Source organism: Ovis aries, chromosome 1 (genome assembly GCF_016772045.2).
Source record: "Ovis aries strain OAR_USU_Benz2616 breed Rambouillet chromosome 1, ARS-UI_Ramb_v3.0, whole genome shotgun sequence".
NCBI lineage: Eukaryota > Metazoa > Chordata > Mammalia > Artiodactyla > Bovidae > Ovis > Ovis aries.
Window position 1 is genome coordinate 19,818,485 of NC_056054.1, and position 19,591 is coordinate 19,838,075.

The 19,591-nt window shown below is 38.6% G+C and overlaps 1 protein-coding gene across 1 annotated transcript in view; it reads right to left on the bottom strand.

Moving 5' to 3' along the window:
• ZSWIM5 (zinc finger SWIM-type containing 5) overlaps window positions 1–19,166 on the bottom strand; it is a 169,525-nt gene extending 150,359 nt beyond the window's left edge. Inside the window, exon 1 of the mRNA XM_027969186.3 lies at window positions 18,554–19,166. Within this exon, the coding sequence (XP_027824987.2) occupies window positions 18,554–19,151 (598 nt within the window). The 5' untranslated portion in view covers window positions 19,152–19,166. The remainder of the gene's footprint in view (window positions 1–18,553) is intronic.
• Between the last annotated feature and the right edge of the window lie 425 nt (window positions 19,167–19,591).

A 19,591-nucleotide genomic window follows, 5' to 3' on the forward strand; every position in this document is an offset into this window, starting at 1 on the left:
AATTTCAAGCAAGTAGATAAGGAAATGGCCCTCTGGCGGGGAAGGGAGGGAGGCTGTGCTGAGTCGTCCTTGCAGTGCATGGGCTTCCCTAGTTGCGGCACACAGGCTTCTCTAGTTATGGAAATGTTCCTTTTAAAAATGGAAATATATAGACCATAAGAGGCACAGAAGGTTAAAAGAAAGAGAACTAACAGTCACAGTATCCCTACAATGTATGTGTTAGAAATTCCAAGTTGACTTTGAATACATTATCTCATTTAACTATAATAAAAACATTCTGAAATGGTATTGTATCTCCATTTTAGAGATAAAGAAACTGAGCCACAAAAAAAAAAAAAAGAAACTGAGGGATTAAGTATAATAACATGTCATCCAAGGTTATACAGCTAAAAAGCAGCAGAACTGAGATTTGAACCTTGCTAAAACAAGCCTAAAATAATATCTAAAAATAAGACTTAAGAATTTAGACCTCGTTTCCTAAGAAACAGAATGTCTTTGAAAGTTCTCCCCCAACTTTGGAATATTTGCTTTTTTAATATCAGCTTTATTGTGACATAATTCATATAACACAAAAAACTTACACTTAAAATATACAATTCAGTGGTATTTAGTATATTTACAGATTTGTGCAGTCACAACCACTATCTAATGTTAGAACATTTCATCACCCCAAAGGAAACCCCATACCCATCAGCAATTACTTTCCCTACTGCCAGGTCCTGGAAACCAAGAATCTACTTTCTATCTTTAGGATTTGCCTATTCTGGACATTTCATATAAATTGAATCATATGATTCAAATTTTTTACAACTTTTTTTCTTTCAGTAAAATATAAATAAGGTGTACCCTTTGGGCTTCCCTGATGGCTCCCATGGTAAAGTGTCTGCCTGCAACGCGGGAGACTCGGGTTCGATTCCTGGGTCGGGAAGGTCCCCTGGAGAAGGAAATGGCAATCCACTCCAGCACTCTTGCCTGGAAAATCCCATGGACAGAGGAGCCTGACAGGCTACATCTGTGGGGTCGCAAAGAGTTGGACACGACTGAGCGACTTCACTTCACTTTACCCATTTTAAGCTTATAGTTTGGTGACATTAAATATATTCTCACTGCTGTGCAACCATCATCATTATCTATCTCTAGAACTTTTTCATTATCCCACAATAAAACTGTATACTCATTAAAAAATAACTTTCCAGATCAGAAAAGAAGTAAAGCTCTCACTGTTTGCAGATGACATGATACTGTACATAGAAAACCCTAAAGATAGTATCAAAAAGTTACTAGAGCTAATCAGTGAATTTAGCAAAGTTGCAAGATACAAAATCAATACACAGAAATCACTTGCATTTCTATATACTAACAATGAAAAATGAGAAAGAGAAATTAAGGAATCAATTCCATTCACCACTGCAACAAAAAGAATTAAATATCTAGGAATAAACTTACCTAAGGACACAAAAGAACTGTACACAGAAAATAAGACACTGATGAAAGAAATCAAAGACAACATAAACAGATGGAGAGATATTCCATGTTCCTGGGTAGGAAGAATCAATATTGTGAAAATGACTATACTACCAAATGCAATCTACAGATTCAATGCGACCCTTATCAAATTACCAATGGCATTTTTCACAGAACTAGAACAAAAAATTTCACAATTCATATGGAAACACAAAGACCCTGAATGGCCAAAGCAGTCTTGAGAAAGAAGAATGGAACTGGAGGAAACTACCTTCCTGATTTCAGATTATACTACAAAGCTACAGTCAGCAAGACAGTATGGTACAGGCACAAAAACAGAAATATAGATCAATGGAACAAGATAAAAAGCCCAGAAATAAACCCATGCACCTATGGGTACCTTATTTTTGACAAAGGAGGCAGGAATATACAATGGGGCAAAGACAGCCTCTTCAATAAATGGTGCCAGGAGAACTGGACAGCTACATGTAAAAGAATGAAATTAGAATACTTCCTAACACCACACATAAAGATAAACTCAAAATGGATTAAAGACCTAAATGTAAGACCAGAAACTATAAAACTCTTAGAGGAAAACAGAATACTCAATGACATAAATCGAAGCAAGATCCTCTATGACCCACCTACTAGAATAATGGAAATAAAAACAAAAGTAAATAAGTGGGACCTGATTAAACTTAAGAGCTTTTACACAGCAAAGGAAACTATAAGCAAGGTGAAAAGACAGCCTTCAGAATGGGAGAAAATAATAGCAAATGAAACAACTGACAAAGGATTAGTTTCCAAAATATACAAGCAGCTCATACAACTCAATGCTAGAAAAACAAAACCCAATCAAAAAGTGGGAAAAAGACCTAAACAGATATTTCTCCAAAGAAGACATACAGATGGATAACAAACACATGAAAAGATGCTCCACATCACTCATTATTAGAGAAATGCAAATCAAAACCACAATGAGATATCACCTCACACTGGTCAGAATGGCCATCATCAAAAAGTCTACAAACAATAAATGCTGGAGAGGGTGTGGAGAAAAGGGAACACTTTTGCACTGTTGGTGGGAATGTAAATTGATATAGCCACTATGGAAGACAGTATGGAGATTTCTTACAAAACTAGGAATAAAACCACCATATGACCCAACAATCCCACTCCTAGGCATATACCCTGAGGAAACCAGGGCTGAAAAAGACACATGTATCCCATTGTTCATTGCAGCATTATTTACAATAGCTAGAACATGGAAGCAACCTAGATGTCCATTGATAGATGAATGGATAAAGAAGTTGTGGTACACGAACACAATGGAATATTACTCGGCCATAAAAAAGGAACACATTTGAGTCAGTTCAAATGAGGTGGATGAACCTAGAACTTATTATATAGAGTGAAGTGAGTCAGAAAGAGAGAGATAAATGTTGTATTCTAACGCACATATATGGAATCTAGAAAAATGGTACTGAAGAATTTATTTACAGGGCAGCAATGGAGAAACAGACATAGAGAACAGACTTATGGACATGGGGAGAGGGGAGGAGAGGGTAAGATGTATGGAAACAGTAACATGGAAACTTACATTACCATATGTAAAACAGATAGCCAATGGGAATTTGCTGCATGGCTCAGGAAACTCAAACAGGGGCTCTGTATCAACCTAGAGGGGTGGGATGGGGAGGGAGATGGGGGAGGTTCAAAAGGGAGGGGATATAAGTACACCTATGGCTGATTCATGTTGATGTTTGACAGAAAACAACAAAGTTCTGTAAAGCAATTATTGTTCAATAAAAAAATAAATAGAAAAAAACACTTTCCATTCCCCTCCCCCCTAGCCTCTGGTAACCTCTTTTACTTTCTATCTCTATGAATTTGCCTATTTTAGGTAGCTCATTTAAGTGGAATCAAATAATTTTGCCCTATTGTGTCTGGCTTATTTCACTTAGGATAATGTCTTCAGGGGCTTCCCTGGTAGCTCAGATGGTAAGGAATGCTGAAGCTGAAGCTCCAATACTTTGGACATCTGATGTGAAGATCCAACTCATTGAAAAGACCCTGATGCTGGGAAAGACTGAAGGCAAAACGAGAAGGGGCAACAGAGGATGAGATGGTGGGATGGTATCACCAACTCAAGGGACTGGAGTTTGAGGAAACTCCAGGAGATAGTGAAGGTCAGAGAAGCCTGGCATGCTGCAGTCCATGGGGTTGCAAAGAGTCAGACATGACTTAGCAAATGAACAACAGTATCTTCAAGGTTCATCCATGTAGCATTCATCAGAATTTTCTTCCTTGTTAAGGCTGAATAATAGCAAGCTGTATATTTATACCAAATTTTGTTTATCCATTCATCTTATGTTGAACACCTGGGTTGTTTATACCTTTTGCCAACTGTGACTACTGCTGCCATAAGGGGGTGTACAAACATCCGTTAGAGTTCCTGCTTTCAATTCTTTTGCTTATATACCCAGAAGTGGAACTGCTAGATCCAATAATTTTATGTTTAGTTTTTTGAAGAACTACCATATCATTTTCCACAGAAGCTGTACCATTTTATATGCCCACTGGTGATGCATAAGTTTCCAATTTCTCCATATCCTCACCAACACCTGTTATTTTCCGTTGTTTTTTTCTCTTTATAATAGGCATCCTAATGGATATAAAGTGATGGCCCACTGTGGTTTTTGCATTTTCCTAATGATTAGTGATGCTGAGCATCTTTTTATGTGCTTACTGGTCATTTGCATACCTTCTCTGAAGAAGTGTTTATTGAAGTCCTTTGCCCATTTTTCAATCAGGTTGTTTGCTTTTTGTTGTTGAGTTGTAGGAGTTCTTTACATATTCTGGACATTAATCCCTTATCAGACACGTTGATTTTCAGGGGCTAGTAGGGTATCCATTTAGAAATATCTAGTGGGCAAATATATAAGCTGATCTTGAATTCAAGAGGGAGAAACAATGATATACAGTCTAATTATTTGTAATAAAGTATTTTCATGTATATGAGCTTATTTAGAATCTCACAAAAATTCTGATACTTTTACAGATGAGAAATCTCAGGCAGATCTCCTGACTACAAATCCCAAGATTATTTGGAAGTGCTTCAGGGATCAAAAGGAAAAAGCTGGCCAAGCTGACTGAGTTTTGGGCCCTATCCCAATTCCCAAAACAGCTCAAATTTTCCCACTGCAAAAACTGGAATATCATCTAAGATTTCATTTGAAAATAAGCAGAGTGGCTTAAAACAAATTTGAGACCACTACATTAAATGATGCTAACTTGTTATTCAATCGATAAATCATGTCTAACTCTGAGACCCCATGGACTCCATGGAATACCAGGCTCCTCTGTCCTTCTGGAGTTTGCTCAAATTCATGTCCATTGAGTTAGTGATGCTATCTAACCATCATATCCCCTGCTGCTCTCTTCTTTTGCCTTCAATCTTTCCCAGCATCAGGGTCTTTTGCAATGAGTTGGCTCTTGGCATCAGTTAACCAAAGTATTGGAGCTTCAGTTTCAGCATCAGTCCTTCCAATAGTATTCAGGGTTGATTTTCTTTAGGACTAACTGGTTTGATCTCCTTGAAGTCCAAGGAACTGTCTAGAGTCTTCTCCAGCACCACCACAATTCAAAAGCATAAATTCTTTGCATGCTCAGTTTTCTAACTTATGTTCATAAAATAGTAATTGAAGATATAGAAATAAACAAGACTGGTTAATTAGAAAACTTGGGGCAAGACTGTGATCCTACTTTTGTAGAGTAAGAGAATAAAGAAGAAAGGTAGAAAGAAAACCAGAATGGTGAAGTAAAACAAAAATCTAGGAAAAAGTATTTTAAAAGACTAGAAAATTCTATATAGAGGTCATAAAGGATGAGGACTGAAAAAAAGGATACTATATCTGGCAATCATGAGGTCACTGGTAACCTTTAAGGGATCAATTTTAACATAGTGAGTGAAAGCAGAAGTCAGATTGAAAAGGCTTCAGAGGTGGCACCAAGGTTAAAGGAAAGGTAACAAACATGGATTACCTCAACAATTTTGGTACAATAATAATAATGAATGAATATTTACACAATACCTAATAGGAGTTAGGCTCTGTTCTAAATACTTAACATGTTGATTTATCCTCAAAACAACTGTTGGTCCTAGAGGAGACATGGCAACCCACTCCAGTATTTTTGCTGAGGAAATCCCAAGGACAGAGGAGCCTAATGGGCTACAGTCCATGGGGTCACAAGAAGTCGGACAAGATTGAGCATGTACCACCACCACCATGGTTGGGGAAACTGAGATGTAGTGAGGAGCCAGAATTCTGAGGCTACCTGCTGTATGGTCTCTGCATATATGTGATAATATATATGATAGAACATGCAAACATACATACCAGTAGACAGTACAATAATATTGAGAGTTTAATCTATAGAAAACTGAATCACTATGTTGTATACCTGAAACTAATATAAAATTATAAATTAACTATACTTTAATTAAAAATAAAAATAATAATGTAATACTGAATGAGAGAAAAGATCAGCAAAATTATTTTTTCATAAGAGGGAACCATGACATGGGGAAGGGTTTTATACCACTAACATCAGTGTATGTTGGTGATTCTTGACAGTCCTGTCAGTTTACCAGGTATTGATAGATTTAAGCAAAATAAAAACAGGATGACTTTTCCTGAATGTATTAATGCTACCAGCTTCCATTCAATAAGACCATAAATGAGTAGGGAAGAGATGTAATTATCTCCAAGTACTTTTAAAGACATAATACATTTTCCCGCTGATTACAGAATGCAGGATAATGAATGGATGGATACACCAAAATTTATTTTACTGATTAGCTCTATCATATATTTGTACCTTAAAACAGCAATAATTTTTTAAAAAGATCCTATGAAGATATAATAAAGTTATTCTAAAGACAGAAATCTGTTAAATTTATACTGAGGGGAAAAAAAAATCTGGCAATATTTCTGTCATCTTCCTGCCTGCTAATGTCACCTCTTTGAGTCAACTATGAACTAGAGTACTACAGGGCAGAGAAATGTTAATACAGAAAGAACTTCATGAAGGGTCAAATCTAATCTGTAAGCAATAAATAATGTTCTCAATCTTTATTGTACTGTTAAACATAATTTTAATATTTTTATAATTGAAGTTATATTAAAATAGAGTAATTTATCCAGCTAGCCCCATTTCTCTAGTTAATCACTTTCTACTCTTTACCTCCGCAGTAACTACTCTATTACTAGAGAACATTGTGCTAAATGCTATTTTAATGTGTATCCTATACTAAACTATACACTCCTTAAATACAGAATTTATGTTCTGTTCTGCACTGAGAATGTTAAATGTTAAGTTTTACAAATGAGTGAACAAACATGAATAAAATTAAATGTTGGTGTTACATTTATAGTGTCTTTTGATGGCATGAATTTATACACTTTTGCATAGGACCTTTTCAAAACACAGACACACATTTTTTAAATGAAAGAGAATAATTTTCCTTGAGATCCATTAATAAACCTAAAGATAGACAGAAGAAAACAGGCTGAAATAGAAAAGAAAGTTGACATAGTCCAAAGCATTTGTGTAATAAATATTAAATAATGTTTTGATTGTCTACAGTAAGTTTAAAAACACTGAAAATACTAATAAAGGTGATCATTTTTCTAGAACAGTGTCTTTCAACCCTGGCTGCACATAAGACATCTAGGAGCTCTTTAAAAATTCTGAGGATCAGTCCTCATTCTCAACAGACTTTTAATTAATTTAGGGTTAGTCCTTGGCACTTTCTTTAAAATCTCCCCAGCGATTTTAATGTGAAATCAACGATTGGAACCTACCATTCTTTCCTTTAAAACCAATTTCTGAGGCAAAATTTATATTCAATAAAATTTACTAATTTTTGGGAGTATAATTGTTTTACAATGTTGTGTTAGTTTCTGCTGTACAACAAAGTGAATCAGCTATATCAGGTTTCAGAGAATCTCAGTCTACAATCTCCCACCTGCATAAAGATGGCAACATAATGTAGTTCTTAGAAGCATAGGCTTTGGTATCCAACTTGGGTTTGTAGTCTAAGGTAGGAAAATACAAAGTATTTTGAAATGATTTCCACCCAAAGTAAGTAAATAGTTATTTACTGAGCTTTACACAAAACAAGTGACCAAATATCCAATGAAAAGAATCAGAAACTAGTTAATAAGCTTCGTCGGTATTTTTAAACCTATATAATGTTTTAAAAATCTAAAACATCCAGAAATTACATTTTGCCAGTATATCTTCTAGGCTCCCATTACTTACAAATCAATAAAGAGAGATTTTCATATTATCTAAATATTTTTAAATATTTAAAAATGCTTCATTCAATAAGCATTTACTGAGTATCAATTTAAGGCATATCACATTACATAGCCTAAGAGGGAGAACAATTTTTCTCAATACTGAGAACCAAAAATTAATCAGTTGGCTATATGCTTATGAAAAGTATCAGAGAAATTTATCATATGATAATATAATGCTAAAGCTAATATTAAAATGAGTGTGATTTTTTTCAGTATACCAGCTCCATGACAGGTTAAAAGTGGCCAAGAAGCATGCTGCCTAAATGAGGAAAGAAATAAGCCTATATATAAACCACAAGGTAGAAAATTTACATAATAGTAATCTGGAATGGGCTGTAATATATTTCTAATATCACAATCCCAAACCATATTAACTTGGGGTTTGAAAAAAGTTGGGCTTCCCTGGTGGCTCAGATGGAAATGACCCACCTGCAATGCAGGAGACCCAGGTTTGATCCCTGGATGAGGAAGATTCCCTCAAGAAGGGAATGGCTACTCACTCCAGCATTCTTTTTTTTTTTAATTGAAGGCTAATTACCTTACAATATTGTAGTGGTTTTTGCCATACATTGACATGAATCAGCCATGGGTGTATATATGTCCCCTATCCTGAACATCCCTCCACCTCTCTCCCCATCCCATCCCTCAGGATCATCCCAGTGCACCAGCCCTGAGCGCCCTGTCTCATGCATCAAACCTGGACTGGCAATCTGTTTCACATATGGTAATACACATGTTTCAATGCTATTCTCTCAAATCATCCCAACCTCGCCTTCTCCCACCGAGTCCAAAAGTCTCTTCTTTGTATCTGTGTTTCTTTTACTGTCTCACATACAGGGTCATCATTACCATCTTTCTAAATTCCATATATATGTGTTAGTATACTGTATTGGTGTTTTTCTTTCTGACTTACTTCACTCTGTATAATAGGCTCCAATTTCATCCACCTCATTAGAACTGATTCAAATGTGTTCTTTTTAATAGCTGAGTAATATTCCATTGTGTATATGTACCACAGCTTTCTTATCCATTCATCTGCCAATGGACATCTAGGTTGCTTCCATGTTCTAGCTATTGCAAACAGTGCTGTGATGAACATTGGGGTACACGTGTCTCTTTCAATTCTGGTTTCCTTGGTGTGTATGCCCAGCAGTGGGATTGCTGGGTCGTATGGCAGTTCTATTTCCAGTTTTTTAAGGAATCTCCGCACTGTTCTCCATAGTGGCTGTACTAGTTTGCATTCCCACCAACAGTGTAAGAGGGTTCCCTTTTCTCCGCACCCTCTCCAGCATTCATTGTTTGTAGACTTTTTGATAGCAGCCATTCTAACCAGGGTGAGATGGTACCTCATTGTGGTTTTGATTTGCATTTCTCTGATAACAAATGATGTTGAGCATTTTTTCATGTGTTTCTCAGCCATCTGTATATCTTGTTTGGAGAAATGTCTGTTTAGTTCTTTGGCCCAGTTTTTTCATTGGGTCATTTATTTTTTCTGGTATTGAGCTGCATGAGCTGCTTGTATATTTTTGAGATTAATTCTCTGTCAGTTGCTTCATTTGCTATTATTTTCTCCCATTCTGAAAGCTGTCTTTTCATCTTGCTTATAGTTTCCTTTGCTGTGCAAACGCTTTTAACTAGGTCCCATTTATTTTTGCTTTTATTCCATTGCTCTGGGGGGTGGATCATAGAGGATCCTGCTGTGATTTATGTCAGAGAGTGTGTTGCCTATGTCTTCCTCTAGGAGTTTTATAGTTTGTGGTCTTACATTTAGATCTTTAATCCATTTTGAGTTTATTTTTGTGTATGGTGTTAGAAAGTGTTCTAGTTTCATTCTTTTACAAGTGGTTGACCAGTTTTCCTAGCACCACTTGTTAAAGAGATTGTCTTTTCTCCATTGTATATTCTTGCCTCCTTGGTCAAATATAAGGGGTCCACAGGTGCAAGGATTTATCTCTGGGCTTTCTATTTTGTTCCATTGATCTATATTTCTGTCTTTGTGCCAGTACCATACCATCTTGATGACTACAGCTTTATAGTGTAGTCTGAAGTCAGGCAGGTTTATTCCTCCAGTTCCATTCTTCTTTCTCAAGCTTGCTTTGGCTATTCACCACTCCAGTATTCTTGTCTTGAGTATTCCATGGACAGAGGAGTTTGGCAGGCTACAGTCCATGGGGTCACAAAGAGTCGGCCACAACTGAGCAACTAACACTTTGGAAAAAGTTAAGACATGGTTCATATGCTTTCAGGGTTACCTATTTCCTTTTTTGTTTACATCTTATTTCTGTACAAATTAAAGATGCACTAAAAAATAAACCAATAAAAAGAAATGAGAGGTCCAGAGCAGGGGCATTCCAGGCTGGGAGCAGTCAAGCCTGGTCATGATCAAGCATAGCCCTTGTCCTGTCCCAGCCAGTCTGAGTTGGAAGATAAGTGTCAGCCACTCTGTCAATACCAAAGCCAAAGTGATGTCCCAGAAGGAGAGTCAGCTCCAGCCACTTCTGCCTAACTCCTCAAGAACTCCCAGTTTAAAGAAGCAGCGTTTCCAGTGGGAGTTCAGAGTGGGACATGGGTTGGCTCTGTGAGGAACTGGAAGTTGATGATCAGGCTCCCTACAGAACTATTTGGTGTTGGGGTCTCTCCAGCTGGAAAGAAGGATGGCACTTCTCCCAGGTCTTAATTTATTTTGCAAGTCAGTTACCAGGCTTATTCATCTCTGACAATGTGCCTCTATCCAGTGGGTGATCACCAATCATTGCAGGAGACAAAAAGAATAGTGAAAGCAGAGCGAGAAAGCTAATTGACCACCCTAAGTAATTGTGACATTGCAGCTGACTTCTAGACCCAAAAGAGGACTGACCATTTTTCTCTTCACCGCCTATGGTCTATACCCCAGCTCTAATGCATATGTATGTTTTATCCCTAATATAGGAACTTGTTGCTAACAGTAAGCTAAATGAGCAGCCCCTCCTCCTGTACTAATTCTGGGATCCCCACTTCTTCCTACTGCCCCTTTCTTCTTAGAGGATAGTCTAAAAGGCCACATAAAATTGCCAGGGTCTTGGTACCTCCAAATGCCCCAACATCGAATCACACAAAGTAAACTCAGAAACTACATTCATTACCACAGAATTAGCAGGAAAAAGAAGGTACAGTGAGGGGATAGGGGCATCAGTAGGACATGACAGAGTGGTAGAATTCTTAATCTCAGAAAGAAAGTGCCTCCTTAAACCTCTCCCTCCCAGCAAAGAGACTGAGGTCAGCTTACAAGACTTACAAGATATCTAACTGTCCTTATTTCTCTGCTCTCCTAGGGTTCTTTCTGCAAGCTGACCTAGGACTCTGTTCTGTTTACTCACTTGCTCTAGGTCAGTAGCTGCAGAACTTCCTTATGCATGTAACAGGGAAAGGCCATACAAGGTGCCCTCCAGCTCAGGCTCTCATCTCCCACCAGGATGAGCTTGAACAGCATCTCCAGCTTGCCCTCCTGTTTCTCCACGATAACCTCATGCACTGCAATCTCTATCCCCTTAAACTATCAATGAGGTCTCATACTTTCATGCACAGTGTATTGTGCAGAACTGGCAGAACACTCAAGCCACTGGTGATCTGACTGAAGGAGATGCTGAAAAGGCTCTGGACAACTGAGGGTTACCTATTTCTATAAATGAGTTATAAATGGTATTCATGAAAAAAAATCTGACAGTAATCTGTTCATCCACGCGTGTATGCCCTGAGTGCTGTATTGCACAGTCATCATTTTTTATAAAGAATGATGACAGGTTTAACCTTTAAATGACCACTTATTTATCAAAAAAGTTCCACATGTATTAAAAATATTAAATAATCAATCATGCAAACTGAATCAGTTAAACTGAAATAATGCTTATCTAATAAAATAGATGTGGTGATATCTAATTTAAGCCATATTCAACATATAAAAGTTTAAAATTCACATGAAACTATGTTATGCAATAAGAAACAAGCATGAGAAGCTGTTATGAGTTGAATTGTGTTCTCCCATGATTGACAGGCTTCCCCAATGGCTCAGAAGGTAAAGAATTTGTTTGCAGTGCAGAAGCAGGAGATGCAGGTTCGATCCCTGGGTTGGGAAGATACTCTGCAGGGGGAAATGGCAACCCACTCTAGTATTCTTGCCTGCAAAATTCCATGGACAGAGGAGCCTGGCGAGCTATAGTCCATAGGGTTGCAAAAGAGTCGGACACAACTGAGCAACTGAGCAACACTGATATGTTGAAGTCCTCACCTCCAGGACCTCAGAATGTGACCTTATTTGGAAATAGGGTCATTGCACATGTAATTAGTTAAACTGAGGTCATACTGGAGCAGGGTAGGCCCCTAATCCAATATGACTGCTGTCCTTCTAAAATGGTCATGTGAAAATACAGACACATAGGAAGAATGCCATGTGACAAAGAAGAGACTGGAGTTATGAAGTTGTATGTCAAGGAATGCCAAAGACTCCTGGCAAACCACCAGAAGCTAGGAAGAAGCAGGAAGGATTTCCCTACTGGTTTCAGAGGGAGCATGACCCTGCTGATACCTTGATTTCAGACTTCTTGCCTCCAGAACTATGAGACAGTAAATTTCTATTGTTTTAATCCACCCAATTTGTGGAAGTTTGTTACAGTAGCCATAGGAAATCAATACAGCATTTTCAGTATCTCTTATATGTTAAGTTACTAATATTAATGTCTTTATTTTTAAAATTATTTTCTAAAATAACGGTAATTTTGACTTCTGGGAGAATAGTTCTATATATTTTAACATGTATACAGATAGGTAGATAGATACATGCGTATATTCATATAACCATCAACTCTAAGATACTGTTAATGTCTTGATTTTTAACAGCTGTCATTGAAACAAGTTCAATGAAACTGTTTCACATAGGCTTAAGTAAATTTCTAGTCCTTTCACTTCAAAATTTAAACTTTGTATTCACACTTCAGTAATACATTTTTAATTCCTAAAATAAAAATAACCTTTAAAAGTCTACTACCTTTAGTTTATTCATTATCTTTAAAGCTCTATCATTGAGAAAGTTGCCTTCAATAAGAATTCATCTAAAGTTTTGGGAAAAAAAACTGATAAATCACTATTCTTCACAAGAAGCAGACAGTCAACATAAAAGATACACACTGTTGCAACACTCATACCACTTACTGCTATCAGCTTATTATACCCACAAGAATGGAGTTTTCCCTTTATCTTCTAGCACCACACTCATTATAAAAATTCATATCTCTCTCTCTTAACTAAGTCTGTTTTAAATTTCTAAACATTCACTATTCAACAGACTTTTTTATTGCAGTGTAATTTACAATGTTATGTTAGTTTCAAGTGTAAAGCAAAGTGATTCAGTTATATACACACACATATATATTCTTTTTCAAATTCTTTTCCATTATAGGTTATTACAAGATATTGAGTATAGTTCCCCTGTGCTATACAGAAGATCCTCATTGTCTGCCTATTTTATATGTAGTAGTCTATTCATGTTAACCCCAAATTTCTAATTTATCTCACCCCCAACTCCCACTATCCCCTTTGGTAATCATGTTTGTTTTCTATGTCTGTGACTCTATTTCCATTTTGTAATTAAATTCATTTGTATCACTTTTCAGATTCCACATATAAGTTATATGATATCTGTCTTTGACTAACTTCATTTAGTCTGATAATGTCTAGGTCCATTCATGTTGCTGCAAATGATATTATTTCATACTTTTCATGGCTGAGTAATATTCCATTGTATATATGTACATCTTCTTAACCTATTCATCTTTCACTAGGCATTTAGGTTGCTTCCATGTTTTGGCAATTATAAATAGTGCTGCTATGAACATTGATGCCCAGGAGAAAGATTGCTGGATCATATGGTAGAACTATGTTTAGTTTTTTAAGGAACGTCCATACTCTTCTCCACAGAGGCTGAACCAATTTACATTTCTGCCAACAGAGTAAGAGGGTCCATTTCTCTTCACAGCCTCTATAGCACTTATTTTTTTATAGATTTTTTGATGATGGCCATTCTGACTGGTGTAAGGTGATATTTCATCATAGTAAAGCTGGGAGGGATTGGGGGTAGGAGGAGAAGGGGATGACAGAGGATGATATGGCTGGATGGCATCACCGACTCGATGGACGTGAGTTTGAGTGAACTCCAGGAGCTGGTGAGGGACAGGGAGGCCTGGCGTGCTGCGATTCTTGGGGTTGCCAAGAGTCGGACATGACTGAGCGACTGAACTGAACTGAACTGAGCATCTTTTCATGTGCCTGTTAGCCATCTTCACGTCTTTTTGGAAAATGTTTATTTAGGTCTTCTGCCTATATTTTTTATTAGACTGTTTGTTTTTTTCATATTAAACTACAGGAGCTGTTTGTATATTTTGGAAATTAACAAACACTTGAATATTAAGATACTTGTGTGAGGTGCTGTGGTGGAAGAGGAAGGAGAAAATTCACTGCTTAAGAAAGAAAAAAAGCAATGTGATTTTAAAACCTGGTAAGTTTCTACTCTAAAAAATGTTACCACTTATCCCTTAAAGGCATGCAGCTGCTTTCCCTGCTGGAATATCTCACATATAAATTAAGTCATTTTTCCCCACATAGAAATTTTATTATGATTTTATATCTATTCTAACTTACAATGCTATACAGCTTTTTAGGTTACGGTATCTTTTGTTCCTCTAAATAATATAGATTAAAAATAAATTACCTATAGAAATCAACACCAGCAATACTTATTACTGCTGCACTTTACAAAAGCTGTACTACAGAAAAATTACACAGATGTTTATTGATAATATATACATGCTCATAATTATAAACTTAACTACTTAATGTGTAAGCTATGAATAACTTCCTGAAATGGATCTTTTTATTATTATTGACTTTGTAATTACATTTCTTTCACATAAAGTAGTACTTAGCATTGTGGCTGTAGTCTTGAAGATTATCCACACACAAATTATGCATTTATTAGAAAATGTGTAGGCTAAAACTATGGGGCTCGACTGTCAGAATATATGATATTTTCTGGATAAACACTTGTATAATTAAGATATACCAACACTGAAGGCCCCAGTAAGACTTTATCCAATTTTTGAAAATCTAAATGTTCAAATAAATATAATATTTCTGCATACAACAAAAAAACTATCAATGCTTCTTTTCCATCAATCAAGTCAGTTTTCCCTGAGAAGACACAATCCTCCTTTAAGTTCTACCAGACACAGAGACATTAATTTAAAATATGATGATGGGTCAACATCTTAAAATTATTAGTAAATTATAGTTGTACCATTCTTATTATACCATCTGCAGATTCCTGAGTAAGTATTTTCCCAAGGTTTATACTACAACTATTTCCATGGGCTCCTTAGACAGGTTAAAATGCAGATGCTTAAAACATCTGAACTCTATTACCTTCATAATACCGAGAGAACAGAAAGATCTATTCACAGAGCTTCAAACTTACAGATGCCCATGAAAAGACTAATTTATAATTTTCCCCTTTTAAAAGGAGCAATACCTCTGATTCAGTACTGCCTTGTAAAAGAAATGTATCCTTTGAGCATAACAAGCTACAGTCCTCCCATTTCTTTATACCAAGCTGGGAAACTTTGAGTTCTAATTCAAAATCGGATGTTTTCTACAGAGCATTTGTGTTTTAACCAGCCCATGATGTCCCATTACCAGATTCCATGTGGAAAGTAATCAAAAGTTACTGAATATAAATACTCTTTGTACAAAGTCTTTGTTGTCTAATTTGTTTCAATTTTTTTCTTTTATGTTGTGCTTTTTATTTTTAAATTTACTTATTTATTTTAATAAAATATTTAAAATACATGTTTACCTTGTTTAAATCCCTTTATGAATCTTTTATTTAAAAGAATGTTTAAAAGAAATACCCTAATTTCCCTTACTTCCTAAAGCATCAGCCTTCAGTATCTTTCCAATTCTGAGGTTTTAACTATGGCTTGGATATAGTAAGGAAATAAATAAGAATTTTTAATAGTAGCACTGGGTAATTATATTGAGGGTTTTTTTAAGTAATTGTATTTCTTTATTATTTTTGGCTGTGCTGGATATTCGTTGCTGCTCGGCTCTTCTCCGGCTGTGGTGAGCAAGGGCTACTCTCTAGTTGCAGAGCATGAACTTCCCATTGCAGTGGCTTCTCTTGTTGCAGAGCACGGGCTCTAGGACACATGGGCTCAGTAGCTGCGGCTCCCAGGCTCTAGAGCACAGGCTCAGCAGTTATGGAACATGCACTTAGTTGCTCCAAGGCATGTGGGATCTTCGAGGATCGGGGACTGAACACATGTCTCCTGCACTGGCAGACAGATTCTTTACCACTGAGCCACCAGGGAAGCCCCTATATTGAATTTGAAGTGAAATTATAAAGTGAAGAACATGATTACTGTCTTGCTATATACAAATCTTTTTTTTGCTTATCTCTTGGTAATACTTTTATAAAACCTATCATCTAGATCGTCACATACTCACATTTTAGGTTTAAGAGATGAGGAATGGTTCTCTAATTGTACATACTAAACGATGGTTTGAGACTTCCCTGGTGGTCCAGTGGTTAAAACTCTGTGCTCCCAACACAGGGCACCCATGTCTGATCATCTGGTGGGGGAAGATGATGCATGATGCAGCCAAAAAAATTAACAGGGGTTTATGCCAAGATACAGAACTCAGAATGATAAAGAATGGAATATTCTTCTCTTTCACCTTCACCAGCATAGATTAAAATCAGAAAAATAAAATTATACAACTCATGTTTCTCAAATAGCATTACTTAAAAATGATTAATTCATTATCCTATCTTCATCTATGAAATCCAATGTAAGAATCAAAAAATATGCTTAAATATATTTTCTCCAGTCCCTAAAACTATCATACAAGAGCTCATCATCCTAAGAAGCATGCCAACTCTCATACTGTAGAAGAAAAAGATCTGATTTAAACATGACCTGGATCACTTACAACATCTGATTTCATTTACAACTTGACATTATAGTCATTTTCAAAATATATACTTCTTTAAAACTCTTCTTTCTCAATTGCCCCTTCGAAGTTTGAAAATTATTTCAAATACAGTATCTCTTACTATAAAATGACTACTTAAATTGAAACTTTTCAATTCAAAATATTTAAACAAGGAACTTAAAAATTGATATAAACTCATAAAAAGAATATGATCTACAGATGAATAATGAAATGCCTATATTCATTTTCATGTTTTCAGAATTAAAGCTGCACACCTTAATTACCTGTTATTCAATTCATTATTACAAATATGTACAGAAACACACAAAGGAATAGCCTCAAATAAACAAAACTTTCTCAATCTACTGTTTCTGTATTCTGACACAGGATAAATTTAGATAAATTTACATTTCATATTTGCAAAACAAATTGTGGTATATGTTGCTTTAAAAAGAAACAGGGTTCAGTGAGTCTCAATAATCAAAAGTAGGTTGCTTTATATGAAACACCACAATGTGCTACTCTTCAAATGAAAAAAAAAAAATCAAATATGTCAGTTTTACCTGGGGAGAAGAGAGCTAGATGTTTGGGGTTCCTGTTTATGTGTGTTCCTGTGTCTGTTTAATTCTAAAAACAGCCTCTCTCCAACTCCTTTCAAAAATCAATATTTTTTCAGTAAATATGAGCATATATTGTACAATAAAATGCATAAAGATAATGTGTACTTCCAAAGTGCTATAATAGTCCAAATAGAAAAAAAAATCAGTATTTAAATTTCCCCACATAGCAGGTCAATGTTAAACAATGTCATTTTTTCCCCTTTCTCCCTATCCATCCCACAAATCAGGACTACTGAATTTGTATATTTAATAAGACGAACAAACTGACTAGAAGCTCTGGAGCAATAAAAGAAAAAGAAATCCTTTTCATTCCCCCACAAACAAAAAGATAAAACAAAAGCAAATATGAAGACTTGTTAAATGAGAAGCATTTGAAAAACCCAACGTGACCAGCTTTTGATTTACCCCAGTCTGACAAGGAAGACAGACCCCACCCCCACTCCAGATTGTGCCTTTTTTTTTTTTCCTTGGGTGGGGGTGTGGAGAAGAAGCTGTCACATTTCCATCTTCGGGTATTGTTAAGTCCACAGCCTAGATTCCCAAGTATCACTGGTCCAGGGGAAAAAAACATTAAAGCAGATAATTAAAACTGTCTGAAATGCACAGTATTTTGCTGAGTTTTTTTCCCCCCATTTTTAAAGTTAATTATACCCAGCTTCAATCTGCAAAGACTAGATTGCCTTTGACAGCCTGTCCCTCAAACGTTCCCTGTAAGACCGCTTGCTCCAGATTCACTAACAGTTCGCTCCTCTCTCAACTTAAATTAGAAAAACGCATTCAGAAATGATTACATCCAGAAAGCCATACTTCCCCATCCTTTTTGCTTTGGCTTGGGGTGTAGAACGAAGAATAAAAAAGAGATCTATTCGCTCTTCAAACAAAAAGAAATGGGGGTAGTGGAGGAAAGAGCAGCAGTGGACCTGACGAAATGTTGAGAAAAGTTTTTTATGTGACTAGTTTGTCCTTTGGCAGAGGATCGGGAGTTGGGCAAAAAGCCGGGGTCCTGGCTCAGGGCTTGTGCAAAGAGAAGGCACCTGCGGAAGAGGAGGCCGGGGACCCGAGAGAAGCCGAGCGAGCACCTACCGACTTGCAGCACATTCTCCACGGAGCCGCTGTCCAGCAGACGGATACCCCGGCGGAAGGGGAGCCCCTCGCCGCTACCGCCGCCGGCCACTCCAGCCCCAGAGCCCAGTCCGGGGGACGCCCCCGCCACGGCGGCCCCGGGGGCGGAGCCGGCCGGAGCGGCGGCCCCGGGGGGTGGCGGCGGCCCCTCCTCGGCCGGCGAAGCCCCCGCGGCGCCGCTAGCCGCGCCGGCGCCAGGGCCGCCGCGGTACTGGAAGCTGGAGTACATGCAGATCTCCCGCTCATTCCGCGGGAAGGACCAGTAGACGATGCGGCGCTGCACAGGCTCCGGGATCCGCTCAAAGCGCTCCTCCACCCGCTCGTACGCCCACTTTTCTGCCACCGTCTTGGCGGCGCAGTCCAGCAAGGACTCGGGCTGCAGGTGGGGGCGGGCCCCCGGGGGTAGGCAGCTGCCGCCGACGCCCCCCACCCCGCCGCCGGCCGCCCCGGGCGAACCGCGAGGGTGGTGAGCCTGTGGACTGGGCCACGAGCACAGGCGCTTGGCCGGAGAGACCGGCGACGGCGAGAGCAGTTCCTCTCGCTCACCTCCTTCCGCCATTGCTGGGGACTGACTGACTGACTGAGGCGGCGGCGGCGGCACCGGCTGCGGCGGAGACCCCGGCCACGGCCACGCGCCCCGCGCAAGCGCCCAGCTGCGGCACCGGGGGGCGGGGCGAGCAAACCCGCGAGCCGGCCGGCCCGAGTGGGGAGCCTGGGCCGGTCCGGTGCGCGCGCCGCGAGGGCCGACAGGGGCGGCCTGAGGACGAGCGGGAGGCGGCGCGCGCTGTCCGGGCCGCCGCGAGCGCGAGGAGGGACGGGAGCGAGCGCGGGCTGGCGGCGCGCGCCAGGGGCAGACGGCCCAGAATGCGCACCGAGCGCTCGCGCCTGGCCGACTTCCACCTAGGGGACACCCAGGGACGGGGAGCGCCCGGCACCCTCGCCAGCCCGCGCGCCTCCGACGCACCTGCAGCCTGGAGGGAAGGGAGTGGACTGTGCGGC